Below are 27,394 nucleotides of genomic sequence, written 5' to 3' on the forward strand. Positions count from 1 at the left end.
TGAGGATGGGCTTAGAGATGAAGGCTGAAACACAACTCCACCTCTCTCTGATTACACATAAACCCTTGTCTCGCTCTAGACACCAGTAAAGCTTGTCCAGCCCAACGTGACCAGGATTTAACACAAGGGAGGTATGTGGGGGTGTGTCTTGTGTGTCAGGAAGAGGATACACACCGTGTTTGCTCCCAAAGAAAGGAGACAATCTTCTGGTCATCTGAGCTCTTGCTGCCATCTAGAGTGGTGCTGTCCACAGGAAGAGTTAATTCTTTATCTGGACCAGCATCCGCCTTTGGGGGCTTATTGTTCTCTGAAACAGGATGCAATACTTTTCACACACATGTCATAAAAAGGTGGAGCTTAAAACTCCAGCATGAAGAATTTTCTCCATGATCCCTAGCATGTTTCTTGCCTACTATCTCAAGCTGGTATTCAGATAAAGTGAGGTTAAACGCAGTTAAGAGTTCAGATGAGTGTTTCATTCACACATCTGGAATAAAATGGGAATGAAATCTAGGAATTCTGGTATTTGCTGTCATTCTCTAAGTACTACTCCACTTTTCCTGCTCCTGTTCCAGGCCCTAGCACCGTGGGCACATACAGCCACTTGAAAATACAATCCTGCCATTATGGTGGGAAAACGTCAATTAGACTACATTGTGTGAAATGAGAACAGCCTAGAGAGGCAATATTCCTAGAAACTTGTGTTTATCAGCAATACACCAGCTCAGAATGGTCCTAAATTAGAGCAGCTTTTCCAAAAGCAGGACAAAGCTACCACAATCTGTCTGTTGACAGATTGATGCCCACCTCTAACCCCTGGCATGGAAGTGACAAAAGCAGCTAAAAGCAGCTTACCTGGCTGGACTATCACAGTGACCTCTGCAGTGGACTGGTGCCCAGCAGAATCAGTCACTATGAGCTGGTAAGTGTAATCACCTTCTTGCATTGCAGAGAGCTGTAAGACCGGTGTCCTCACTCCCTTTGAGAAAACATATTCATGTATTAAAAAGAATCCTTACACAGACGATGACAGACCAGAAGACTTTGCTTCTAAAACAACTATTTTCAGCAGATTTTAGGGGTTTATTACCAACTCCTGCTATGGGGCCAGACGCCTGCATCACTTCAGCATGCAAGGCACCTACAGCAAAGTCATGCACAGCAACAAGGACACTGTTGTGGAATGTAACGAGAGGAACGCCACAGAGGTGTTCAGACCTTTGGAGATCCCATAGTCAGCAACTCAGGCAGAACCTCTGGTGCTGCCTGCACAAATCAAACACGTTGTGAATCTGATTCATGGACCTTCTTATTCCATAAATTTGACAGTAGTAATAATCTTTAAAAGAAAAATGATGACATGGAAACAAGTTCCAGCTTTTACTATTTAGGACTGAGGAGTGTCTGGCCAGTATCAGCAAAGTTTAGGCTCCAAGGTTCAACACAGGAAATCCTGTCCATTGTGTTTGCCCAGCTTAGGAAATGCATGACCTGGCACAATGGGTTATCCTGGGCATCTAAATCCCATTCTGACTGACAGTTACCTAGAAGATCATACAGTCTGGCTTCCACACCTGCCAACAGCACTTAAGCATCCCTATTACACCATCACTGATTTAGCTATCACTGATGTTCTGAGGAGTCAGCAACTGAACGGAGAAAGAACACGCTTCCCTAGCAGCCACATAAAGTGAGACACATGGGTGTGATCAAGTTGTGCTGAGACCTGCTGTATGGGACACCAGAATCCAAAGCCATCAAGTTCTCATCTCTCTCAATCCTCTACTCTTCAGCAGTGTTTAAGACTGCATTGCTCAAGACAGGACACAGGATGCCAGTGAAAACCTGTGGCTCAACTGCTGCACCAGCTCAGCCACAACGCCAATACCAGCTTCATGTGGATTTAGTTTTAAGAATATACTTATCACATGCTTGCACTGTAGGATTATTAGAGATATTTGCCAAGAGTCGATTAAACATGGTTTGATTACAGGAAAAAAGCCAGCTAGTCAGTAATCCAGGTTGAGTACCAGAGACCTGCACTGACCTGCATCTCCATCACCTTCCCTTTGCTGTTAGGGCTGAGCAGCCACTCGTAGCTGACGATGCTGTGATCATCGGTGCTCTGATTCCCATAGAGGGTGATGGAGTTCTGAGGCAGGGTGATCACTTGGTTCGGGCCTGCGTTTGCCACTGGAGGATAATCCACCGCTTTGTTCACAGTCAAGTTCGCAGTGGTGGAGTTGCTGGCACCATCTGAGTCCACTACTGTTAGACTGAAGGCGAGGAGGGAAGAGGGGGGAATGAAAGCAGTGAAGAGTCATGATTATCAGAGCTGAATACAAAACACTGAGTGGAGTGATGCGAAAGAAGAGTTAGAAATTTAAGACACATAAGGACAGGATAGTAATTTTTTTCAGGAGTGGAAAAAAACCTACAGTTTGAGGCAACTGTGCTTTTTCTGAATAGAATCTTCCCCAAATGCCCAATTATCAGCCTTAAAGCAATGCAAGAAATTCAAGTCACACCCACCTCTCACTTGAGTAAGAGGAGTTCCACGATAAAACTGTGCCAGCGAGAGATGCTCAGCTTTCACACACACAGTTGTGATGGAAGAGACCTCCCTGAGCACGACACCACCTCCCACCAGGAGGCGTTCACTAACACAAACACACAAGTTCATTACTAATCCACACCTGGCCTGAACACAGGTAATGCCTCCTCAGGTAGGTCAGTGCTAAATCTAGATCTGAACAACAACCTGATAAGTTCATATATCAACTGTTTAAGAGGAAAACAGTGTTCAGTTACAGGTACTCAGGTTTATTCTATTTTAAATAGATCTGCTGATGCAGTGCATGGACATCACACCAAAATGCAGACCAAAGGAAAAACACAGAACAAACTTAAAGTAAAATCAGCCACTATCTATTACTCAGGTACGTGCATAAAACCATTAGGCTTCATTCACTTATCTGGGACAAACACATTGCATTTAAAAACTGGATTTAAAGGCTGCATTTCTTCCTAAGCCTTTACCCAAACAGTTTAGATTTGACATTTCGAGAGACATTTTGAAGCGCTGGCAGACCATTCGTTCCCTTCTGCCATCATCTTAAACCAGTGCTACAACTTAAGAATAAGAAGTAGCTGGATAGCTTATCTCTTCTGAAGTGAAAAGCTATGAAACCACCTGAAAGTTTAGGAGTGGGGAGAGAGGGTACATCACAAAACAGAGTTCTCTCCCTGCTGAGGGTTGGTTTGGTTTTTGGGGTGGTTTTTTGTTTGGAGTTTTTAGTTTTGGTTTGGTTTTTTTTTGTTGTTTTTTTTTTTTTTTTAAACCAGACTAACATTTCAAGCATCTTCTACATTTTACTCTTAAGGGATGAAAACTGATCAACTTTTCCAGGTATGACCTACCTGAAGGTGTAGTTCCCAGGTACCAGGTTGGTCAGCTTCAATACGGCAGTATCACTAGAAACCTTTTCCTCCCGCAAGGGGCCCTTCAGCTCCTCCCAGTGATAGCTGACAATTTTATCATCATCAGTGCTTTCTGTTTCAATTACGGAAGAAAACACAAATACAAGGAGTTGGAAAACGCGGCCTCATGAACCCCAGATGTTCAGTCCCCTACTTCAGTACTGGGCTTAGTGGGCAAGGGTGGTTCTGGTCCAAGCCCAGAGGTCTCTATTACACTCAGATACCCAAACTGTGTACTCTCCTCTACCCTATTTCACAGATATACTCGAACGCCCTTAATCCCAGGTTTGAATGCATACTGAAAGAAGACAAAAACACCCAAAACAAAACACTAACAAAATAATTCCAGTTGGGAGTATGACAACTTGAGCATATTTAAAGAAAATCCTGAAAAGATCTAGTGAGGGCCACGATCAGTAAAGGTGACGTGTTGGCTAACTAACACATTTGAAGCTTAACACAAGAGGCCACTAACTTTGACTGACAGTTGTGTTTTTTATTCTAAGCAGCAACCTCTAGAGCTCTTCCTTTTTTAGGAGATTGGCTCAGGCCAGTGCCCTTCAAAAGGGAAGATGCAGAGGTGCTGTCACATGCGTATTCCCCTCTCCTGGCAAGACAGGGTGATTCTTTTCACTGAAGCGTGTTTGATAGTGTCACAGCCAGTTCCTCTTCGACTTTATCCAAAGGGCAGCCCAGAACCAAGCACACAGAACCCTGGCTTGCTAGACTACTGCAGTTAAAACAGCAGGTACTCACGGCTGCCATCAATGACAGTTGAAATGGTTGGCAGTGAAATCTCCTGGAACTGTGGGGACACGATGGCAACAGGAGGCTGATTCACCCGAGGCTCTGCAACAACAACCCAGCTGTTACAATCACTCCTACAGGCAGATCACAACAAAAAGCCCTGGCCAAGGAACTCTGCAAAACTACTCTGCCCTTGTGCGCCAGGAGTAGCAAGCAGAACACATATTGCACATCCTCTTCCCTCTCCCCAGCCCTGTCTACCCCCTCAGTCCTGCAGTCAGCGAGTCCAGAAGAGTCCAAAGTGTGGAGTTGCTGTGCCACACAGCTCCAAGAGAGTCACTGACCAGACTGGCTGCAGAAAACAGCACAATCAACGACAGCGATTCATGCTTTCAGCAGTTATACACCAATTCGGGGAAACAGTGCCAACAAAAGGGATTTAAAAAAACAAGGAGGTGAACTGCCACTACACTAACACTCTAGAAATGGCTGCACTGCATCAGTTCTCCCATACTGGGTCAAGCATTCAAGCACAGACCATTCTAACAGAGCAGCACCTAGAGCTTCTTGCCAAAGTTTGGCTGCTGCTCCAAAAAATGAATGATTTTGATGCATGCTGCCAGCTGCAGATTCACTGCTTATAAGGAAATGATCAGCAACAGCATCCAGAAGGCCAGCCACATGCTCTTGCTAATTTAGGGAGTGCAAGAGGACTTCCTTGCCCACAAAGGTTGTAGAAAAAGTCTTGCTGAAGTGTGCAAAGTAAAGTTTCTTTTGCACAAAAGGAGATGCAGAACCTGCGGTCGCCTCTTTCCATGGGCCATCTGAAAAGTGAGACGTGGTGAGACAGTCAGCACGGGCGACTGTATCTACACCAGCTCATCTGCAAACCGTGTCTTAAGGCAAGGAATGAGATTTGACTTAACCTGCCTGTGGCTGGGAATGATATTCTTTCCTGGACAGGGAAAAAAAGAACCTCCAAAGGAGCTTCAAAGCTCTGGTGTCCCTTCATTTTTTGCTCCTGCTGCCATAAGCATTTTACTCAGTTATGGCCAGTTTTTATTGAAGCAGAGGCCTTCCAGGGTGAGGCATTTGCTAAGCACTTTTGCATCAGTATTCCAGCTCTTTGATTGAGTGGCTGGCCTGTATGCAGGATAGCAGAAATAGCTGTGTGCATTAGCAACAGTGTCACATCTCAGGAAATGGCTGAATACACACACACACACACTGAGTTCACAACACAATCAGTTTTCACTCATTGTTTCACGTTAAACCAGGGTCCACTCAAATAAGCCAAACATCATGACACAGGTATCACGGCTTGTCAGAGACAGACGAGGTTAAGAAAAGACACAATTCCACCAACTCACTTGGATTCACTGTCACATTCACGTAACCCTCTCCGCGGGCGTTTTCCCCATCAACGACGACTTTGAATTCATACAGACCGACAGTAAGCTGGAATTAGACACAAAAGATTGTTTTGGTCAGGAGCTATTAGGAGGTCAAGTTACTATGCTTTGTGTTTTAAGCTGCTAATGTGCTGCTGTGCCAGGCATTTATGCTTCAACCTACTCAGACACAGCAAAGGATGGTTTCCATGCCAAAATGGTGTTACGTATCTTTTAGTTTATGATGGCTACACAGAAACCAAAGACTAGCATTTCCTTCTACCACAGGCGCCACAGGATTGTCAGTCAAGCTTTATTTTCTAGTAACAATAGGTAAACAGAAGAGAAGTAACAGAGATTAGTTCAGGTTGTCTGGCCACAGGAATCTGTACTAGCAGATTGCATTGGAGATGAAAAAGGATGCATGTAAGAGAAGAAAATATCTTCTTGGGTGTTTTTACAAAGTATTTCTTCTCTTCCTTCTAGGTGACACGAGTCAGGCAGTCAACCCTTCATCATTCACTGTTGAACCAAGATGAAAGCACAAAAAACTAGGTGCTGGACAACAATCATGATATCCAAAAGGCTGAAACCCTGACAGAGGTAGACTCGCTCCTTTCAAAGGGCTTTTCTCTGCACGGTATTGTGACTAAAGCCTGCAGATTTTTTCCAAGTACAGCAGAATCCAAAATGGCTCAAACAAATGTCTCAAACAAACATCTCAAATACAGAACTGTACATTCACGCAGTGTTTAAAGCCATTTCCTTGTTAAGAATCCCCATGTGCAGAAACTGGCCATCTTTTCACTGTCAGAGCTTGTCTAAAAGCAGCTGCCAGGGACGCGCTATCACGTATTCCGCAGCTCTCCTTAATGGAATCAGCGAGTCCCTTTTTCAGTGGGTACTACAGGGCTTCAGACCTCCACAGACCACCACGCTGTTTCAGTAGCAGAAATACTCACAACCCTCTGATAATGTTAAATTGTGTCATTTCTACGGCACGACACTGCTTGTAGGCAGCTTTTAGATCCCGAAATCAATTTCTTCTTTCCCTCACGCCAGATCAATCTCCTTTTCATAAGAGACTTAGAAGAGGGCTTGCAGTCAAACATTGGCTGCCTGCCCATCATGCAATTTCCTATTCATCCTGAAATCACATACAAGTCTTTCCTGGCTGCCAGGGTCCCAGGCTTCTCCACTCAGCATTTCACGCAACAGGATACAAAGCAGCAAAAGCTTTACCTTAGATAACTTAAGGGTCTGGGAGTGCTTCCCTTCCATTTCTCCACTGTAGTCTTTTGGATGAGTAATCAGTTCCCACTCGTAGGAATAAGTGGTTCCTTAAAAAAAAAAAAAAAAAAACAAAAAAAAAACAGGTTCAGATGTTAATTTTTAAAAGGTTGCCTTTCTGCCATGCTAAAGAAAAGCAAAGATATTAAACATTTACAAGGCGCATTCTGCTGCACTATGGAGAAATGAGACAGCTTGGAATTTGAGCAGCAGCTTTTTGGGAATATACCCAGGAAAAGAGACAATCTGTGCTTCTAAACACGTTTACTCTGGAGCCAAAACCCATCTTTCAGCCTTTGAGGCATTAAAGAGCTTTGGAACAATCACAGCTCCCAGGATAATGAGAGAAAAAACGTGCCCTCAAATCCTGCAGACACAATACAATGCCAGTTTTTGAGGAGGAATGCATCTCCTCTGTCCCTGTGGCTGCACAACACGTAACATGCCTGCCCCTCCTCTGCAGGCTCCCACTGCCATCGTGGACAGAGCTATGGACAGGAACCTTACAAATACCTGTGAACAATCTGCATGACGAAACGAGGAATGTATAGAAATATGTTTCTCAGCATGTCAACCCCCCAAAACAGGTTTCAATTCACCAAATGAGAGATCACTTGCTCAGGCAGTTTATCACCTATCAGCAAATATCACCAATAGCTCCTGAAGATTCACTGCTTCCACACATACAACTTTGAGAACATGCCATCTCCGAAATCTTATGACTCTGTAGCACGTTCAGTGTTTCTGTGTCTTGCTATTTTCTGTGAGAGGCAGCATAAGGTAATAGCACAGGATGAAGGATTTCTACAGGAAAGCATCCTCTGACAAAAGAGACATTTTCAAGACTGTCCTTATTTAAGGCTGTGTGAAACACCTATTTGCCATTTCACCATCACAAGCCCTCAGCAGAATTCCTGGGGAAGCCTTACGAGGTGGTGGCTCGGGAAGAACAAACGCATTCAGCTGCACTTCGTTCTTTGGCAGGGTCACTTCCACGCTGTCTCCAGCAGAAACCACCAGCTCCTTCATAACTGAGAGGGAGAAACACAGAATTGAAAGAGGAACAGGAAAAAAAAAAAAATTTACATACGTACATAAAAACCACCTTGGCTTCAGAGTCTGTGGAATAAAAACCAGCCTGGAATGGCTGTATTTTGCAAACACCCTGCCACCCAGCATAGTTCCCGTTTCAGGTTTCGCTCTCATTGTTAATGCAAAAGCACTAATGCAGTTCTACAATTTTAAGACAAGCCCAAAATTACTCAGTCATCCCTCTCTCTTTGCAGATACTGTGCAGCTCCTGCTCCTTTTCTAAAGAGCCGAAACGTGACCCTCGGGCCCCGCACAGGGAATCTGCTCACCCGGGTCCAGCAGGATGGGAAGGGTTTCACCTGACGGGTTTTCGGCAGAGAACCCAGCTGCAGCCTCACGGCACAGCAAGACAGAACATTGCTATCTACCAAACTGTGATTTCAGATCTTCACAAATATATGAAGAATCCATGGTATTTCTTTTTTGAAAAGCTGCTTGAGGGCTAAGAGATTTTTTTAAAAGTCCGCACAGCGACTACACTGAGTATGGGAACTCAAAATACTGGTCATTTAATTTATATTTTCTTTTCAACCTCTGCTTAAGAGTTTTCTTGCCATTCCATGACAAATACATTGACAGGTAGCCTGTTTTTAAAGACTACAAGGTAGAGACTTGAAAACTATGGCCAGTGACATATTATTTTCTGGTTGTTATTAGCATTAAGGTGAACAGAAAGTTGACCGCATTTCTTAAGAGTACCTCTCAGCCTCCTCATTCTCCTCTTCCATTCCCATTTGCTTTATCTTTGTCTTATTGTTGAGTCTGGGAACTATGCATAGAAAACAAGAATTCAAGTTGCCTTACCCTAGTTTGATCCTGTCAAAGACAATGTTTCAGAGATAGGCACAAAAAAAATCCAAGTTAAAGATGGAGCTCTCAGCACTTTTCCCAAAGCAACCACAATTTCTGAAATCATCTTGGATTTTTCAATGCTGCAATGGCTTGTCAACAAAACCTGAACAGGTGACACTTGCTGGAGCGCTGCATTCTCACCTGGTGTGGTGGCAGCAGTACTCGGTGACACAGCAGTGCTGGTCCGGACTGTCGAAGCACTGCCATTCGTGGGAACTCCACTTGGCACAGGCGTAGCTGTCTGCAGCTTCGCTGTGCTCTTCCGTGGCACGGGACTGACTGTGGGCAGCACATCTGAGGAGTGAGAATGGACCGAAGCATCGTCTGGCTGCCCAGGCTTCTCTGGCTGCCCAGGCTTCTCCGGCTGCCCAGGCTTCTCCATCTTTCCTGTGGCTGTCAAGCCCTGTGCTACAGGGCTGAAGAAAGTAGCCAGCACTGATGCTTCTGGTGCAGACGTTCCTGTGTGGATCTGTAAAGGAAAAAGTTGTCTTAGTTTGACTGAATGCTGTCAGTTTTGTTTTACTGTGTTTATTGCACCAGATGTTGCACTTCACCTCCTCCAGTTAGGGACACTGAAAAGTCCCTGGTTTGTTTTTCCAGAAGCAGGATGTTTTACTGCTTCCTCTTCTCTCTTCTAAAAACATTTCTCCATGTTGTCCCTCCACAGCAGACAGCCCATTTCAAGCTCATTCGAACACTGATCAGGACTTCAGGTTTAACTACACCATCACAGCTGTTGCTTGTGACAAGCCTGACGAAAGATGTAGGTTCAAAATTGGAGCAAGTGGAGCTAAAAGAATGGAGAGGTGGGACAAGACAGAAGCAAAAAACAGGGGCTAGGAACTGGGGTTCATTTGGGCCATTTATTTGGCCACATATTCCTTTTTCTAAAGCTACGCAGCTGGCAAGCACAAAACAGGAGGATTGCAATGGCATTTTTATGTAATAATCAAACCGTTGCAGCAAGAGGAAATTTATTTCAGAATCACTCTTCAAAGCAAGGTGACCTGACAAACTGCTCCCTGCGTGCATGCCACAGGAGACGCTGCTGGGGCAGGGAGCTCAGCTCGCGGGCAGAAAGTTTGCTCACATCCATATAGGATGAGCCACTTTATTGAAAATAATCAAAGTGGCAGGAACAATTTCCTTTCTTTCATCAGAAAATTCCTTTGACAGTGCCTAGCCCCATTCCAATTCCTAGCCTGCCAGGCAACGCTCTTGACAATTCACCTTCCACCATGAAGCACATTTGGTGAGCTAACTATTTCAAGAACGTCTGCTAAATATTTCAAATGGAGCAATTTACCATCTTTGATTTGGGAAGTTTTGGAGCTGAATTGCCCACCGCTACTCCCCACTGGAGGAGCTGATCAAAAGCTCATCTTGGAGGACATATTCTCAAGCTTTTATGCCATGCTGCTGGCATTCAGTCCAGGAAACAGGAGCTGTAGAAACGCTCAAGACCATGGTAGACAACATACTGGTCAGTGAGTGGGCTGGGCTTCAGAGAACACTAAATGCCAGTTGTAAAAATAAAGCCATCCTGCATGCCCTAATGAGCAGCAAAACCAGGAGCAGCAATGAAGGCTTCTCTGCAAGAAGGATTTTTTTCCAGTCTTGGGCAAATCATTTCCTCTCCCCATATCCCACTAACTTTCCCTCAGTCAGAGAATTTAAAACATCTCAATTCATTTGTATCTTTGATTAACCTCTGAGCTTTACAGACCTTTACAGCTTTGCTTTTCTCTGTTTGCTTACTTGTTGACGGCTTCCTTTAACAAAACTATGGTTTCTTTGGAACAAAGACGCAGACAAAATCTGGCATACTGCTCTGTGCTGCTCTTCAGCAGCAGCCTCGGGACAGCTGCCTGTCCCAGGCAGTACCATCTTCCACCCACTGTAACTCTGGTCAGCTCAGAATACTGACTCCCTTTTGCCAAGTAATCCATCAGGTAAAGTTAGAAATACTGGCACGACAAAAAGGGAACATCCAGGCAGGAACACAGACACTTGAGACAACTCTTTAGGAAAGGCAAAGGAGCAGAAAGTCTCCGTGACTTCACCCCACTATGGGGAACCACATTTTGCTTAGCAGGAATCAGCCCAGCTGGGTCACAAGAACAGCTGCCACCAACAGCACACAGGAGACCAGCATCCCCCATTGGGCACAGCAGCCGAGTCTCCGCTTTACTCGGTAACGTTTTCAGAGAGCTGGATGCTTCTTTGACTCACTTTTTAATGTCTAAAAAAAAACCCAAAAAACTTTCACAGTTAAGAGAGCCTCTCCTCCCAGAAGTCTTCAGGATGACTTGACAGCCAAATGTCTGCAGAGAGCTTGAATTAGATAAGCTTTGCCTGGGGCAACACAACAGTCAAAAATGCCTCTAATGCTTGCAAGCTGAGACATTTCTTATCTTTACTCCATAACCCCAAATTCTTTAAAGCAAAGAACAGAAGATTTCATTCTTGGGGATAAACAAGGAGCAGACTAGAAGTTTGCCAGCTGTCCTATCTTATTAGCTTAGAAAATAGAGAGAAGTGGCATATTGGCCTGAGTGAACGTAGGAGTGTCAGACACTTTTGATTCTGACCCCTAACTGCCTTTGGCCTGGGACAAATCTCCCTGTCTGAGAGTTCTGCATCTGCAAGATGGGACTAGAGCAGCTACGTGCATCAGAATCCACACTGAACCAAAGTTACCTGGAAGAAAAATACCTGTGTTCTGGAATTTTCTTCTATTTTTAAATTTAAATGGGCCTTACTTTGCTAAGCCTGGCCTGAATTTACAAAATAGGCTCTTTTCAGCTGAGATTGTGTCCCTAGTTGCTGGCACAAGGTGCTGTGAAGACCCTTAAGACGCAAAACCACGGGTAAAGTCACAAACTATTACAGAGTTAGCGTTGGCTGTGAAGGGGGACCTTTCCTTCTTCCTCGTGGGGTAAAAAGCACCCAGTACTAGAAGGAAGCAGGACAGCAAGAATCAAACACTAGTAGTCAGAACGGAGAGTGCAGGAAGGAGCTCTCTGGCTCTAACAACTCCACTGGAAAGGCTGCAGCCTTTTCCCACCTGCCTGCAGAGCTGCTGCAGTGCTGCAGCAGCCCTTTCCATCAGCACTGCTGCACTTAAATACGTCTCCTGACTGGCTACTAAACGCATCGCTCTATTTTCAAATTGACAAGTATTCCTACGATGCGGCAGAAGGAAAAATGGTGCCTGGAAAGCATCACTCACTTTCCTGGAAAAGACAATTTTCTCTTCCTTAGTTAAGGACTGATGAGCAGGGCGCACTGCGGTTTATCCTGGTACACTCCCCTTCACCCATCCCTGGTTCCACGGCATGGATACAGTAAACCCACAATTTCATGCCAGTTGCACATCAGCAAACAACATTGCAGATGCAGATGGAGCTATCAGAACTGCAAGAGGAAAACTAGCTCAGTGAGGCAATGTTTTCCTAAAAGTGCCAGTTGACTTCTCCCTCAGTTTCTGGGGGCAAAGGACACGATTTGCCTTGCCACGCACTCAATGCCCATCAACAGAAAAGGACAACGTGCCCATCAGTTTCTTCCTCCCCTTTTACAGAGGAGTTAAGAGCCACTTTGACCTCAAATGTCCTTTCCCATTTCAGATGTTTGATGCTCCCAGGTATGAACTGCTTTGCATGCAGCAATGATCCAGTATTCTCTTCACCTGCCAAACCTTCTTTAAGAGCACAGTATTAAATGCAAAAAACGCTCGCCTGCTGAAGCCATATGCTCCATGTACTGGACCAAACCTAGCCCAGGTGAAATTCTACTGATTCCAGCACGTGTGTTACTTCATTCTGGCCCACAACCAACCCAACCTGGAAAACTCCTGTTTTAGCATCTCTCTCCTGCAAAGGCTGGCCGTGTCCCAAGTACACAGCCTTGAATGTTACATCCTTGGCCTAAATTAAACTGCTCTCAGATCAGAAATGCAAGGACAGCTCCATAGCTTGCCAAATATTTTGCCAGTGAAAGTTGGATGGTTCGATAATCAAGGAATTAGCCCAGGGCTGGGTAGAACCACCTTCAACTCAATACTCCTGTTAAGGTGGATTTTTTAATTCTTTCTCCTCCTCAAAAACTCTATCCTAAACCTCAAAAAAATGTGACTACCAGGAATTCCATCACAGTCAATATATTTTAGTATGAAGTTTTTATTTTGATGAACCTCCTTTTGTCAAGAGATCCAGACTTTCCTACTAGTAAAAAACAGTAAGGAGAAGAAAAACCTCTTCCCAGCATACAACCAAAAATACACCTTAATGACAATGGAGAGCATATCCTAAAGATAAGAAATCCTGGATACTCAGCAATATTCAGAAGCTGATTAATCCATGTTATTCAATAATATTTGCAACCAGTTTACTGTCACAAACACACTCAGAATGCAACACTGCAAACTGAACAAGCAGGGAGATAAAACAATTATTACCCAAGAGCAACAGAAGACACTTGAGAGTGGCTGTGAAGAAGCCTCTCCCAGTTGTTATACATGCAACGTCTGGGAGAACAGGGTCACTGTGTAAGTCTCAAATATCAGGAGGAAAGAAGAGGCAGGGTGGAAACGCTGCAATATTGCAGGGGAAAGAGAAAGCTGAGATCCTGAGTCAGCCCTCAATGCTGTGGGGTTCCGGAAAATCAAACGTTTGTAAAGTTTCAGTGGATGGTTTCCCACACCACCCGGGCTGCCCTGGAGCTCCCAGGGGCGTCCCTTGGCTGCTCTCCACATCCTGCTCTGCAGGGTGGTGGCTCAGACCAGTCACAGCCCTACCTGGAACCAGTGTTTGAATACAAGGGAGAGAAACAAATTCAGTCAAGTTTCCAGAACAAGAACGTAACTACAGGAAAAGGCATCAGGCTTCAACAGCACCAAATCCTAGAAACACAGCAAAAGGCATTTACAGAACAGTTTCGCAATGTAGAATTCTTTCTATTTCATCATCACAGGTGCATGGGCTTTTTTGCGTGATAGGGCTCAAAAAACTGTTTGTAGATTTAAAAATACGAACATCATTTAATGATTGAAATGTGCCAATTTCTCTTGAAGACTAACATCTAGATTTACAGTGTATACATGTTTGGAGTAGATACTAAACTGGTTTCACTTAACCAATAGCAATGTAAGCTTTTGTGGATTTGAGAAGCTGAAGCAGTCTTCAAAACAGAACAAAAAATTTGGCATTAAGATGCCAACTCAAGCAAGCAGGCTGACAGGAAAGTACGCTGGAAACTCTGAGTCTACAAAATAACGTATTTAACTGCCTCAATTCAGCACTCAAAGGAAAACAGTTTATTTTATTTTGTGGATCTAAAAAAGTATTTTTACAGGTAACAAGTTTTCAACTCCCACTGCCATCACATCTCACCTTTCCTGCCCATCTGGCAAGTACGCTGTGCAGTCCTGACCTCCATCTCCCCTCACCTTCCAAAGACAGTTTCTCCCAGCTAGGAAGAGGGGGGGGGAAAAACACCCCTAACCCCGGAAAAAAAAGACAACAAACCCAACCCTTGGTCTTGCCTTGTTGACAGGAGGCTGAAAACAGGCATCCAGAAAGGCACTCTACCACCTGTGTGGGTTTAAGGCAAGGTCTCCACGAGGCAGGACCGAGCAGGCGGGTGACAGCCGAGCACGGCAGCCCCCGCCAGCCCCAGCGATCACACTCACCTGTGGCAAACCACCGCTGTGTGCATCACTCCATCTAGTCACGTTATTGCTTTCAGGAGGCAGCAGGGGTTTGGTTTTCTGCTCTCTTGGATTCTGTCCCTGTTTCAGCGAGTCTTTCTTTTGGTTTGGACGGTCGTCAGGGACAGGCTTGTCTGCCACTCGGTCCTTCGAGTGCTCCGCTGCACTTCGGCGGCTTCTCGACTTGCTGCCTGATGCTCTGGCTGCAGCCTCACCGCCAGGGCTCACTGCTACATTCCTTTTCAGGATTTCCATCCTGTTACCTGCCAAGCTCCTCTTCCGGAACGACCTCCGCAGTCTTTTTTTCCCCTGGACAGGGATGTCCCAGTCCAACCACTTGTGAAACGAGGTCTTCACATCATGTTCCATCTGAAACTTGGAGAAGTGCTCAGTGCTTTTTGATTTCTTTAAAAACACCAAAACAGAGTCAGAAGAGCCAGTCCTGTTTGCCCGACACATGCCAGGCATAGTGCAATTCACCTGGATGCACATATTTTCCAAGAACCAAAAGGCATCACAGGTGGGGCTCCGGCAGCAGGCAGTCTGACAGGACCGTACAGTATGAAATCCTTCCAGAAGCTGTAAATGGTGATCTTCCCATGATCTCAAACGGCCACCAAACAGGATCCTCCTTGGCTCGCATTTAGATCTGTTCCAGTTTGCATCTGGGAAAGGGGAGGGAAGACAAATAAAGACAATTTTCAACTCTTTAAGGCAGTGGACAAGAGATCCTCATCACTATTGTCAAGATGAATTTAGGACACAGGAGTAACGTGGGAGAGAGGGTACGGGGCAGTAAAACGGGGTCTTCTCAGGATCTATGCCTGGCCTCAGTATCCAGTACTTGTACAAGTTTTTAAGCAATAATCCATTATCTGCACCTCCTACCAACAGGACCACCACCCTTTTTGATAGCAATGGAGCTAAATCCACCTGCATCAAAAGAAGTGAAACCAGAAATGTTCCTGTTTCAAAGAAGACTAAGGCACCGACCAAACAGCGAGGCTGAGGTTACCCAGCAAGGTAAGAAGCAGAAACTGAACGCAGGAATCCCAGCTGCAGTTTCTTACTGCAACCAGTAAACAGCCTTGCCTCTCTGCCCACAGCTTGCCTTGAAGGAGAACTCTGGGAGCAGTGACACTGGCGTGGTTCACAGCACAAAGGTGTGTTTTCCTCTTCCACGTCGATGTCTGAAGTCAGTCACTTGACTGAAATTGCTCCATTTGAGAAGTCGTGACATCTAGAACAGAGGTCTGCAAGGCCTGTCCTCGCCACCTGCTCCGCCCCAGTGCTTGCTACAACAGACATTACCTGTCAGACACGTTTTTTAAGAGTCGAGTTACCTCAGATCAGCCATAAAGCAGCAACTGCTTTGCATATGGATTTTTTTTTTTATTATTTTTGCTTAGCATGAAAAATTAGAGCACTTGCAGGGATCAATGGATTAAAGGCTTCCAAAATTCAGAGCTCTGCAGATTAAGGACCCCCTAAAAATAGACTAATGACCTATGGGACTGTTACACTGTGCTGTGTTCAGCATCCAAGGGATAATAGGTCACTGAAAGATTACTTTACAAACTATGTCGCTGGACTCCGAGCGGTGCAGCCAGAGGCTAAGCTCCAGATCTGGCTCCCTGCCTGCCAAGAATGGAGTTCTTGAACACAACACAAGTAGGAAACTTTTTTCTCCATTAAAATAAAGCAGTCTGAATTTAAATTATAATACCTCAATCCCCATTTCTTGCCAGCATATAAAGAAAATTCAGTAACATGCTACTATTCCAGTAACTCTGGATGAATACAGACCTCAAGTTGCATTATTCCCACTCTGACTACAGTGGGAACTGAACAAATTAGTAGACATGGATGTAGAGGCCACTGATCCATCCATCTGTCTCCCCTGAAAAGAATTCCCACTCCACTTCTCCTGTCGCTCCCAAGTTACAAACACATTAAAGATGGAATATGTTGAGGCAGAGGAGAAACACCAAAAATCTCCATGTCATCATCAACCCAATAAAATTGTGATGGCACTGCAGTGTGTTCTGTGACTCTTGGAAGAAATCACACAAGGTCTCAGGCTCCCACAGCAGGAAGCTCTCCAAGTGTCAGACACGACAGACAGAAGTGCAGAGGAGGAAGTATTTTCTGATCAAGTCTGGAGTTCACAAGCAGTGGTCAACCTCAGTCTCCTGAAGCACTAATCCTGGAAAACTTTCTGAGGGACTAGAGCAGCACAGATGGATGTGGGTGTCTCCCACTCTGGCTCTTTTATGCTACTTGAAGCATTTGACTTCAGGACTTTAAACTCCAGCCACAAAGACACTTAATGAGATGGCAAGGGCCTCTGACCCTCTGAGTCACAGCTAATACCCAAAGTCAGTGACAAAAAAGTGCTGTGACTTTCCCCTTCCTCCTGTACCATCCCCAGGTGTCGGAGGAAGGGGAAAGCCATAGCACTCTTATAGTCTTGTATGATCTGGATAACTTTGCATGGTCAGAGAAAGCAAGGGGGGGAAGAGAGAGGACACATTTCATTGTAATCCAGTGATCCCAAACACCACAGTAGCTGTACCAGCTTCCCTACTCCTGATCATTAAAGTTATCCACATACAACGATTCTCTCACCCAGAACGAATCAGCCACTTGTTTAAAATAAAAGATGATGGCCATATCCACGTACTTTTTGTGTGGAATCTCTTGCTACACTTCAACGCAAAAAGGGAACTCGCACCACCATCAGACAGCAGGAAGCAAAAGTGTTATTTATAGCGTGTTGTGAAGCCAGCTGAGCAAAGGCAGTTTGAAGACAAGGCTCCAGCAAGCTGGCACCAGCTGCAACAGAAGGCACTTGAGATCTGTGACCAAGTCACAGGAGACCAGAGCTCCCTGTGGCTGCCTGAACCCACAATCACACCGAGGAGGGGAACTTCTTCACTCGAGAAACGCCCAGCTGCAACACACAAATGAAACTGCAGATGTTCAACGGAGAGAGACGCTGACAACAGCGCCTTGAAAATCAGCACCATCCTCCTTGCGCTCCATGGACACGGGCACTTCCTCCAAGAGCAGCCTGTGTGCCCGGGGCAACGGCCGACCTCGTTATGCACCGAAGTGCTGGACCCTCAGTCACGCTGGGCACAGGCAGGGGCACGCCTGGCACTCATCTGGTGGGCCTGGAATTAGGATGGAGCATGAGGAGAGTGGTGGTGGTGTCCACACAAGTGGTGCACGTGTGTACACTTGCACTCACCTCGCCAGACTTAGGGACACAAGTAACAAACGGAAGAATAACACCATTGCTGTGAATTTCAAGAGGCTCTCACCCCATTAAGACTCGGTTGAAAAAAAAACCAAAACACTTTCTGTTAATGGTGAAGCATTGTCCCTATACACACTGTGCGACAGGGAAACATGCTGTTTCCCACATCCCTAAAATCCCTACTCAACCAGTGCTCTCCTCAGATGTCAGCCCTAATTCCTACATACCACTCAAGTTAAGGCTCAGAACTCAGTGCAATTCAGCAGCAGCTTTCTACTAACAGGCTTAGAACTGAGGCAAAAACAGAACGGGCGTATTTCAGAGAGAAGTGTTCCCAGGGAAGAGATCATGTGTGAAAAGTCACCGCACAACACAAAGTCACCGCACAACACAAGCCGTGTATTTACTCATCTACGATGTAAAAAGCTGAATCCCCGTAAGCATCTCCTCGGCACGCCAGAGCCATGACTTAGCCCAGATGACACAACACTACCATGCTGAGAGCATTCTGCTTCTCTTTTAACTCACAAGATGCAGAGATTTGAATTCTATTTTGGCCAGATTACATTTCCAAAACTCTGCTAATGCCCACCTAGAACATGTTTGTTTGAAGTTGGCCAATATGGTTTCTGAACTGCTGTACATGGATAGCTTAAAACTCAACTAATTCTCAGGAACAACTCAAGTGAACAGGCAACTCACAACCCACCAGCCCAGCATTCTAGATTTACATTTTCCACAGAACCATACTGATTTGCATCTATGCGAATCCCACACTCTTTGGTGGGCATCGCACGTTCACAGAACTTCACTGAAGTGCCATGGCAGAAAGCAGAGCTCCTCCGCCTACATTTGCATTTCATCTCTGGAAAGATGAAAGATTTTCTGCCAGAAAATCCATCCGGACTGTCTACAAAACATTTCCTCCCCGACAGTCCTGCCAGAACACACCAGAGGCCAAACAAATCATCGTGGTGAGAAGCCACAGGCTGCAAAGAGGAACCTCCACAGAGCCTGGTGCCGCACCTGGACTGCGCAGACACGGACCTGCACCAACGTTGAGCTGGGAGTACTGGCGGAGTTACTAACTCTGCTTACTGAGTTAAGTAACTGGTGCCTGTCCCGTCCCTTCCAGTTCCTCGTGCTGGACCCTGCGCAAACACACACGGCAGCTGCCCGCAGGAACTGGCAGGGTGGGTCAGAGCAGACCAGCACAGCCGGCCACCGCCAGCAGCCACGCCAGCAGCTCCAGAGCAAAGCATGAGAAACCTGTCAGCAGGAACGTCCTGGGACGAGTCCCCTCCTAAGCCCCAGCAGCCCCCCCGGCCTGGCACACCACAGCCCACACGCTGACTGCGCAGTGGGTGTGCTTAGTCACTTCTTTGTATTGTTTTTGTCGTTTTTTCCTTCCCTAGTAAATCAGCACAAAAACCACTGCTTCTCTCAAGAACTCGAGAGCTCCAGTCCCGACGATGCTGCTCACAGCTTTGCTGAGCAGCAGGAGAACAGAACAGACAGGAACAGTTTCTATTAATAAGCTCAGGTTCACAGAGCTGCTCGGGCAGTTAATCCCTCCTGATATCAGATTAATGATTAAAGACTTGACTTTTTTAATCTGTCACATGTAACCAATTATGTGAACATAGTTCATCTTACGTAATTCCACATGATCACACTAATTTCTAGGCAACTATCATTCCTTCTCCGTTTAAGAAACTCTGCTGCCTAAGTGACACAAACGAGGCCAAAGGAACAAAAACTCAACAGTGGAAAAAGCATCCACATCAGGATAATTATGTCCCATACAATTATATTTATTTCCACACACGCATCAGCCTTCATGGTTTTAACTCTGCCAAGCAGATCAGCCCTCCAACACTGCAGCACTCTCCCAAACACCCTCTAAGAGCAGCACAGGATCCACAGCTCTAGCCCTAGACTTCTAAGACACTACTAAAGACAGGAAACGCCACGCAGGAAGCCCAGTCCACAAGGAAACACGCGATCCACCTGACACTATCCAAACACAGTTCTGAGAACTCTTTGCTAGGAACAGGAACACAAATATGTCTTTCCAGGTTCTAAATTAGCTGATTAAGGTCACACAGCTCATTAGCTTAATCAAATCTGTCACTCAGTAAGTGTCCAGGAAGGCCTGGCAAAGCAACAGAGACACTGCAGCAGCCTAGAGAACACATCCACGTAACTGAGAAACAAAACAAAACAAGCCCTTTTTCAAATCTTGCCACCATTAAGGCACAGCAAGCTTCCAGCAAAAAGAAAGCTGCTGGCAGGCGTCACGTGGGTTGAGAGATACTGAAGTCACCACTGCCTTGAACCTGTAATTTCACTGTGACTTGAACAAAGAGGAAAAAAAAGGGCACGGAAAAAGGCTTCTCAACTAGGATCTGGCAAATGCTACATGCACACATGGGAAAAATACCACCTCTCCGTGGAGGCATGACCTCAAAATACTCACAGAACATAAAACACCTCTCTGAAAAGTCAGAATCTGAACTTTTTAAATAAAAAAAAACACCACCGCACAATCCATTACGTGAAAACTTCCATACGAGACACTAACTTGGTTATTGACTTGAGCAGGAGGTTGGTTACTCAAGTCTGAACACAAAAAAAAACAAACATAACAATTGCCTGTGGGCAAACACAGATTATTGACATACCGTGTTTGGGGAGAGTCTCAAACATTTGAGGGCTGAAAAACACTCCTGCCTTTCCAACTTGCTTCAAGTATTCCTTAGCTGAAACAATTTTCCAGAGTACCACCTGCTCATCTTGCAGAAAAGATCCTGAGCTCAGAGAAAGCTCTCTACGAGACAGAGGCGAGTGCCTAAAAGCCAGCAGCACGGGTGAAGATGCACGACAGCCACTGTGTGGGACAGACAGACAACCTGCTGCTGACCACCCGGTGACTCAAAACAGCAGCTGGTTATCAGAGCCATACAGCAAGATGCAAAGGGACCCCCTCACGTCCCACATCCCTCCTACCCTTTTCACAGCTCACTTAGTAACTACTAAAGGTGAGGTTTTGTTTGGGTTTTAAAGCAGCTACAACATCTAGCAGCAAATAATTTCCCTTTCCTCTCAGAATATTTTAAACAAGTGAGAGGGATAAGTACCATAAAAAAAAAATATAGACACAGTCCCAAAGAGAATCACCTGCTGAGGAGCACAAGGCACACAGGCAAGCGCACAGGTAGAACAGCTGCAGGCTTCTCAGCTCCCTTGCAGGTTTTCCCAGGCAGTATCGTGACAGAAATCGGGTGCTAATGCTGAACTTGGCCTCCAATCTCTTCTCCATGGCCTTTGTGGGCAGCAGCAGGGTTCTGGAAACAAATAAGAAACATAAAACATCAACCAGCAACTGATACGGTCTTACACAGATCCGGGCAACGCTATAAAGAGCACGGAGCGTTTGTGGAGGAAAAGGAATGTCTTATCTTATCTGCTGCGACTTAGTCCAACTGCTGCTAAGTAACTATCGAGGTATGATATTAAAATGAAATCTCTAGCAGCAAAGTTTCCAGCGTGGAACTGCAGCAGGCCACCACGATGGCCTGCCCCATCACCCTCGTAATTTCCTCCTCCCCTGCTTTCAGGGGCAAAACATCTAATATTGCAGCCCACTGGATTCCAGAGATGTATTTGGGAAATTGCAGTTTCAACCACGCCACAGGCAACGGACACCCAGCCAGCAGCACAAGCACAACACGGGCACTGAGAAACCCAGCACATCTGCCTGGCACTGTCATCGTTGCACGCTGGTGCTGCCTGGCACCAGCCAGAAACAAAGAGAGACAAGAACACAGCGATGCTGAGGAACACGGAGCTCAAGACCTGTTTTGCCTCACGTTTTGCTCCGCAGGGCAAAGATCATGAAAGCACTTACGCTCCTCCTCAGCCTTTCCGATGCCGAAGGCTCTTTTACAGCCTCATACCTCGCTGAAATCTACATTAGCTCGACATGACGTGACACAAAAACATTAATTATTTCACAAGTAACGAACATTATCTATTTTCAAAGAGTAACGAAGCACTTTGAGGCGCAAGGAGCAAAACCTGCCGTTTCTGAAGACTCAGAAGGGAGCACCGTTACCGACGTACCAGTGCCCTGATCAAACACCCAGCGTTTGCTTCGCTCGCTCGCCCGGCAGCCGCGGAGCACCGGACACAGGAGGAAAACTTCACGGCAGGAGACGCGAACCCGCGGCTCTCCGGCCAACGGGTCGGTCAGGGAAGTTCCCGTCCACCGGGGCTCCGCTCCGCGGGGCCGCCCAGCCGCGCGGGACGAGACGGGCTCGGTCCACGGTGACTCGGGGCCGGGGCGAAAGCACCGACCAGCCGGGCTCGCCGCCCACCTGCCCCGCGGGCAGCGCGCACGGCGGGCGGAGGCCGCGGCACGAAGCCGCCCGGGACCGGGCCCCGCCACCCGGGACCGGGCGGAACGCGCAGCCGGCGGGTACGTACCAGGGGCGCATGGCGAGGGGAGCTCGGCGGCCTCAGGCGGGCGGCGGGGCCGGGCGCCGGGCGGGGCCGGGCCTCCAGCGCGGCGGGGCGGAGGGCGGCGCGGCCTCCTGCCCCGCGGCCATGGCGGCGGCGGGCGCCTAATCACCCCTCACCCGGAAGCTGAGTCGCCGTCTCCCGGAACCGGGAGCGCCTCTGCGGGCACCGGGCGGCCCGTGCCGGGGTGCGGAGCCGTCTCGGGCCACGGCGGCGCGGGGCGGGGCGGCACCGCCCTCCCGCAGCCGGCGGGCGAGCGGCGGCGCAGCCACAGGTGCTTTGCCCACAGGCCGCGCGGTAGACGCTGGCTTCAGGGACCGCCCAACAAGGCGGCAGGCGGTTGGCCGGCGGCGCGGAGGCGGCGCGCGGATTGGCTGAGAGGCGGCACGTGGGCCGCGGGCGGCCGGGCGGAACGGCGCGGGGGGACGGGGCTGAGAGACGGCCGGTGCCCGGCGGCGTGGCCATGGCCGCGGCCTCGGGAGACGGCCGCTCGACGCTGAAGAGGTGCCTCGGCGTGCTGAGAGACGCGAGGAACGACAGCGAGCAGTTCGCGGCGCTGCTCCTGGTGAGGAGCCGCCGTGGCCGCCATCGCCTCGGGAGCGGGCGGGGGGAAGGCGGAACGCGCCGCTGGAAACCAGCGCGCCCGAGCGGCGCTTGCGGCTGTGCCTGGCGGCGTGGGGAGCTTCGGGGCTGCGATGCCTTGGGGTTCCCATCGGCAAGGGGAGGGGGCCCGGCCTTGGCCTGGGGGGGAGCTGGAAGCGCTCTGGTGGAGCTCTGGATTAGCGTTTGGACCAAGCGCCCAGCTCGGGGGGCAGGGATTCACCTTTCCATGCTAATGGTGGTGTTTAGGTTCCTCGTTTTCCCCATTCAGTCCCCTGAGTTTAGCAAAGCCTGTCGCTGTGCTGCACACTCACCCTGGTTTGCCTCGCAGGTGACCAAAGCGGTCAGAGCCGGAGAAGTAGACGCCAAGACCCGTCGCCAGATCTTCGACGCAATCGGATTCACGTTTCCCAATCGCCTGCTCACGTCCAGGCAGCCTCCGGCAGGCTGCCCCGAGCACACCTTCCGGGCACTGGGCCTCACCCTCTTGGCATGTTTCTGCACCGATCCAGAGTTGGCTGGTCACTCCCAGATCCTGAACAAAATCCCAACCTTCAATGACATCCTGGTTTCCCACTGCGATCCGGACAGCACGGCCATGATTGATGATGTATACCAGTGCCTGAGTGCTGTCATGGCCACTACCAGGGGCCCCAGAGAGCTGGTGACCAAAGGGACGGTGTCTGCCCTGTGCCAGGCCTACGTGAACTGCAGTTATGGCTCTGACCGTGCCTTGGCGCTGCTCCTGGGGCTGTTGGCCGTAGCAGAGGCGAAGTGCTGGCAGAGAGATGCTCCACACCTCCTGGCCGTGCTGAGCAAGCTCTCCGACGACTTTCTCAAGGCTGAAGACATGACCAAATTTGAGTTGTGTGAGGTTCTGCCACGCTTCATCCCCCTGTCGCCGCCCCTCACGCAGGACTCGCAGGGCTGCGAGTGCCTCCGTAGGCTCTACAAAGGGCTGGCTAACGTCCTGGGCAGCAAACTCAGCCAGTCGCAGCGCGACCCTGCTCTGAAGCTTGCTGCCTGCCTCGTGCAGGCCTGCGGGTCGGAGTGGATCCCAGCAGGGAGTGCTGGAAGCAAGTTCCTGGCCTTGCTGGTGAACTTGGCTTGTGTGGAGGTCCGCCTGACCCTAGAGGAGCCAGATCCCGTGGAGGTGGAGGGGAAGAAAGAAGTGGTAACAGCCTGCTATGTCCTTATTGAGATGGGGATCCAGGAGTGCTTGAGAGAAGAGGAGCCACTGCTAGAAGAGGTGCAGAAAATGCAGCTCACAAGGATCATGGAGGAGGCATTTGGAGCTGTAATATTCTACTTGAGACAGGTGATGTGGGGCTTTCAAGCAGAGCATGTTTTTGTGGGTTTCTCTGGGAGGCTTTGGTAGCTGTTCTCTGGGACGCTTAACGGGTGCTCAGCAGCTCTTGGCCATAGCTGTGTAGCCCAAAACTTGCCTCTTGGCCCACTGTGGTTGTCATACCTGTGGTGGCTTGATAGGACAGCAGCCCTAACATGTCATTTTCTGTCTGCTTACTTCATGCAGATTAAACAGGAGGAGCTACAAGATCCTTTCCTATTTGCTTCTGTTCGAATCCTTGGAGCCTGGATGGCAGAAGAGACATCCTCCCTCAAGCAGGAAATCTGTGAGCTCCTGCCTTTCCTTGTTCATTATGCCAAAAAACTTTTCAAAGAGGGCAGCCCAGCTGCAAGTCTTCCCCAGCCAGAGCTGGTCAGCACCGAGGGCTCTGGCTTACCCCAGGATGCTCTGAGGTGCGTATTTTAAGCACGGAATTGATGCGTTTTAGCACAAACCTGCTCAAGTCTTTTTCTATTGTCTGTTCTCCCTGCAGTGCCAGTTCCATGGCTCTTTTTTCCCCCCCAGTTGGATGTAAACAGAGGGCTTAGACCCATTCTACCTCATGTTCCGAATTTCTTTCCCCTTCCAGATTTCTTCTACCTGGCTTTTGCCATTTAACAGCAGAGGACAGGCCCCGGGACATCCTCATCTCAGAAGGGGCACCAGCTCTGCTGTGTGAGTACTTCCTCCATCAGTGGGAGGTGCTGACCTCCAAGACCGAGTCCCTGGCTCCGCTGACGAGCACGGAAATGAGTCTGCAGACTGCGTGTGGGATTTTCCTTAACCTGGCCGTAACTGCGCCGGATCTGATCAGGTAACAGAGCCACAGGAGCTTGCTTTAAGATTGTCAGTGGGAAGAAAGGGGGTGCGTTGTGAAGTGACCTTGCAGGACACTACACTGAAAAGGGACGTCCCTTTTTCAACAACAGTTGCATTACATTTTTGGTGCTGTGTTTAACCTTGACATTTTCAGATGCTTCTGGCTCTGCTCAGGAAACGTGTCTCAGGGTTTGCTTTCTCTCCAGGCAAGACAAAACCTTTTCCTCCTTGATGGAGATGTTACTGAAGTCTCTCCCACTCCTGCTGCCCCAGAAAGATCACCTGATTCTAGCAGCCAACATTGCCACTCTGGGCCTGATGATGGCCAGGATCCTTGCACGTTCACCGGGTAAGAAGAGTTCCCACTGGCAAAGCTGCACGTTGCTTTGCATGGGCAGAGACCAGGTCTGGGTGGTTGGGCTGGAGAAAGCAAATAGAAGGGAAACAGATCCAGTTTCTGTCATTGGAAAAGTGGCAAAACTGAAAACCTGGAGGAGCAAGGAATATGCAGAAAACTCAGCAGGCAAATGGGCTGGGATGAGAAGAGGGCAGGAGGATGGTTTTCTGCTCTCCCTGCAAGCCCTACTGCAGACAGACCCACCGAAGGGTCCCTCCCTTGGCCGAGCAAGCTCTGTGTCAAGTAATTCATTTCCTTTTTGTTCCAGTTCTCCAGGGGACCCAGTCTGCCAAGGAGTTTTTTGGAGCTGCCATTTGCTTCCTGTCGGAGGCCCACAGTGCCCAGGCAGACGCCGGCAGCGGCGGTGTGGCCGTGTCGCCAGCCTACGTGGGCGCCTGGGCCGACGTCGGTGAGCTCTGGTTCCTGGGGATGCAGGCCTTGGCCGGCTGCGTGCCGCTCTTCCCCTGGCTCCCACAAGCCGTCCTCCAAGCGCGGTGGCTGGAAAACCTCTCGGAGCTCCTGCTGCGCGGTGCTCCAGCCTCGCTGGATTTTGAGCTCGTCGCCGCTTTCCAGGGCGTGTTGGTAGAGCTGGCCAGAGCCAGCGAGCCGTGCAGGGACGTGATCCTGGCGCACCACGGGGCGGAGTGGGCCAACCTTTACGGGATGGCAGCTTTGGAGCAGTGTCTGTCTGAGCAGTGAAGAGCCAGCAGCACCTTGGTGTGGGGAGTGAAGCCAAACACCTGCACGAGACCTGTTCAACGTTTCTCCCGCGACCTGTTCAACGTTTCTCCCTTCTCTCCATCTCTCCATGGTGCCGGATGGGGACAAAAAACATGTAAATGACCAAACTCTACGAAACTGGAGTGATGCAGCAGAGCTCGGCGGGATTTGCACTGTCTGCAACCTGATGTGCAGAACTGTTGCTGCCTCAGAACATTTCAACGTGCACCTGCTTGACGTTCTGTCAGTATTTCTTTTTGAAAAAAGCACGTTTCATTATTAAAAAATGCTTTCTCTTTCTTTGTTTTTCAAACTACTGCAGTGTTCAACTTTATTTCTGCCCAGGGCCCTGGGAGGTTGCTGCTTCTCCCTGTAGCATGCTCTCCCAATTTTGTCACAGTAAGCCTTTCAGGATGCCACCTTATTTTCCCAGAGGCCTGCATGCCTTAGTGAAGTAACTTGGCATTACATGTAGAAAGCTGCAAAAGGCAGGAACAGGAAGAGCTTTAAAATTTACCAATAGCAGTGAGAAAAACTGTAAGGTGACACAGACCTGTCCCCTTCTGGGGTGAAGTTGCACCAAGACCCTTTTACCGTGTTGTAGAATGACCCCCCAGCTCCTTGTGGGGATGATGGTACCCCACGGCTGGTACCATCATCCCAAATTCACGCCTGGAAAACCTTGGCAGCGCTGCTTGTTCTGCCCTGTAGAACACCTGCACGAGGCGCAGCAGGAGAATTTGTGTTGGCTCAGGCTCCCTCTCGCTGCAGGGATGGGATGTACAGGGGGAGTTTTCCCCTCTTGCAAGGCCAGGGGTTCAACCTGCAAAGCCCTTGGCTCTCTAGAGCCTTTGGGTATAGATTGTGAAAGCAGAAACGCATGGATTACACCTCGCTGACTCTGGAGAAGTACTTTGCTTTTTCGGAAGAGAGAGGCCAGACGTAAAAACGTACACACATGTGTGATAGGGCAATAAATCACCCCGCAGCCTGAGCTGCCAGCCCATGAGCCTGAACAGGGAGGAAAAAAACAGAAAGAGCAGGAGGGATGGGGTGACGTTTCGGAGCTGGTGTGCCCGGAGCAGAGCTGCCTGCAGCCGGGGCCAGGGAGGGTTTTCCACCAGGTGTCAGTCGAGGAGCAACTTGGGATCAGCAGCATCGCTGG

The 27,394-nt window shown here is 48.4% G+C and overlaps 2 protein-coding genes across 2 annotated transcripts in view; one reads left to right on the forward strand and one right to left on the reverse strand.

The window, feature by feature from the left end:
* Nucleotides 1–22,343, reverse strand: part of KIAA0319L (KIAA0319 like) — a 32,434-nt gene extending 10,091 nt beyond the window's left edge. Inside the window, exons 1-12 of the mRNA XM_086625926.1 lie at nt 22,313–22,343; nt 21,005–21,171; nt 14,545–15,227; nt 8,994–9,321; nt 7,838–7,939; nt 6,861–6,958; nt 5,598–5,685; nt 4,237–4,329; nt 3,421–3,553; nt 2,048–2,276; nt 856–979; nt 175–307 (exon numbers count right to left, since the gene is read on the reverse strand). Coding sequence (XP_086482052.1) covers nt 175–307; nt 856–979; nt 2,048–2,276; nt 3,421–3,553; nt 4,237–4,329; nt 5,598–5,685; nt 6,861–6,958; nt 7,838–7,939; nt 8,994–9,321; nt 14,545–15,227; nt 21,005–21,146 — 2,153 coding nt within the window. The 5' untranslated portion in view covers nt 21,147–21,171; nt 22,313–22,343. The remainder of the gene's footprint in view (nt 1–174; nt 308–855; nt 980–2,047; nt 2,277–3,420; nt 3,554–4,236; nt 4,330–5,597; nt 5,686–6,860; nt 6,959–7,837; nt 7,940–8,993; nt 9,322–14,544; nt 15,228–21,004; nt 21,172–22,312) is intronic.
* Nucleotides 22,344–22,808: 465 nt separating this feature from the next.
* Nucleotides 22,809–26,279, forward strand: NCDN (neurochondrin). The gene is made up of 6 exons (XM_086626093.1): nt 22,809–22,910; nt 23,277–24,263; nt 24,480–24,706; nt 24,883–25,107; nt 25,319–25,461; nt 25,778–26,279. The coding sequence occupies exons 1-6, from the start codon at nt 22,809–22,811 to the stop codon at nt 26,206–26,208; spliced, it is 2,115 nt and encodes a 704-aa protein (XP_086482219.1). The 3' UTR covers nt 26,209–26,279.
* Nucleotides 26,280–27,394: the final 1,115 nt, after the last annotated feature.

Source organism: Tauraco erythrolophus, chromosome 24 (genome assembly GCF_009769465.1).
Source record: "Tauraco erythrolophus isolate bTauEry1 chromosome 24, bTauEry1.pri, whole genome shotgun sequence".
Classification (NCBI taxonomy): Eukaryota; Metazoa; Chordata; class Aves; order Musophagiformes; family Musophagidae; genus Tauraco; species Tauraco erythrolophus.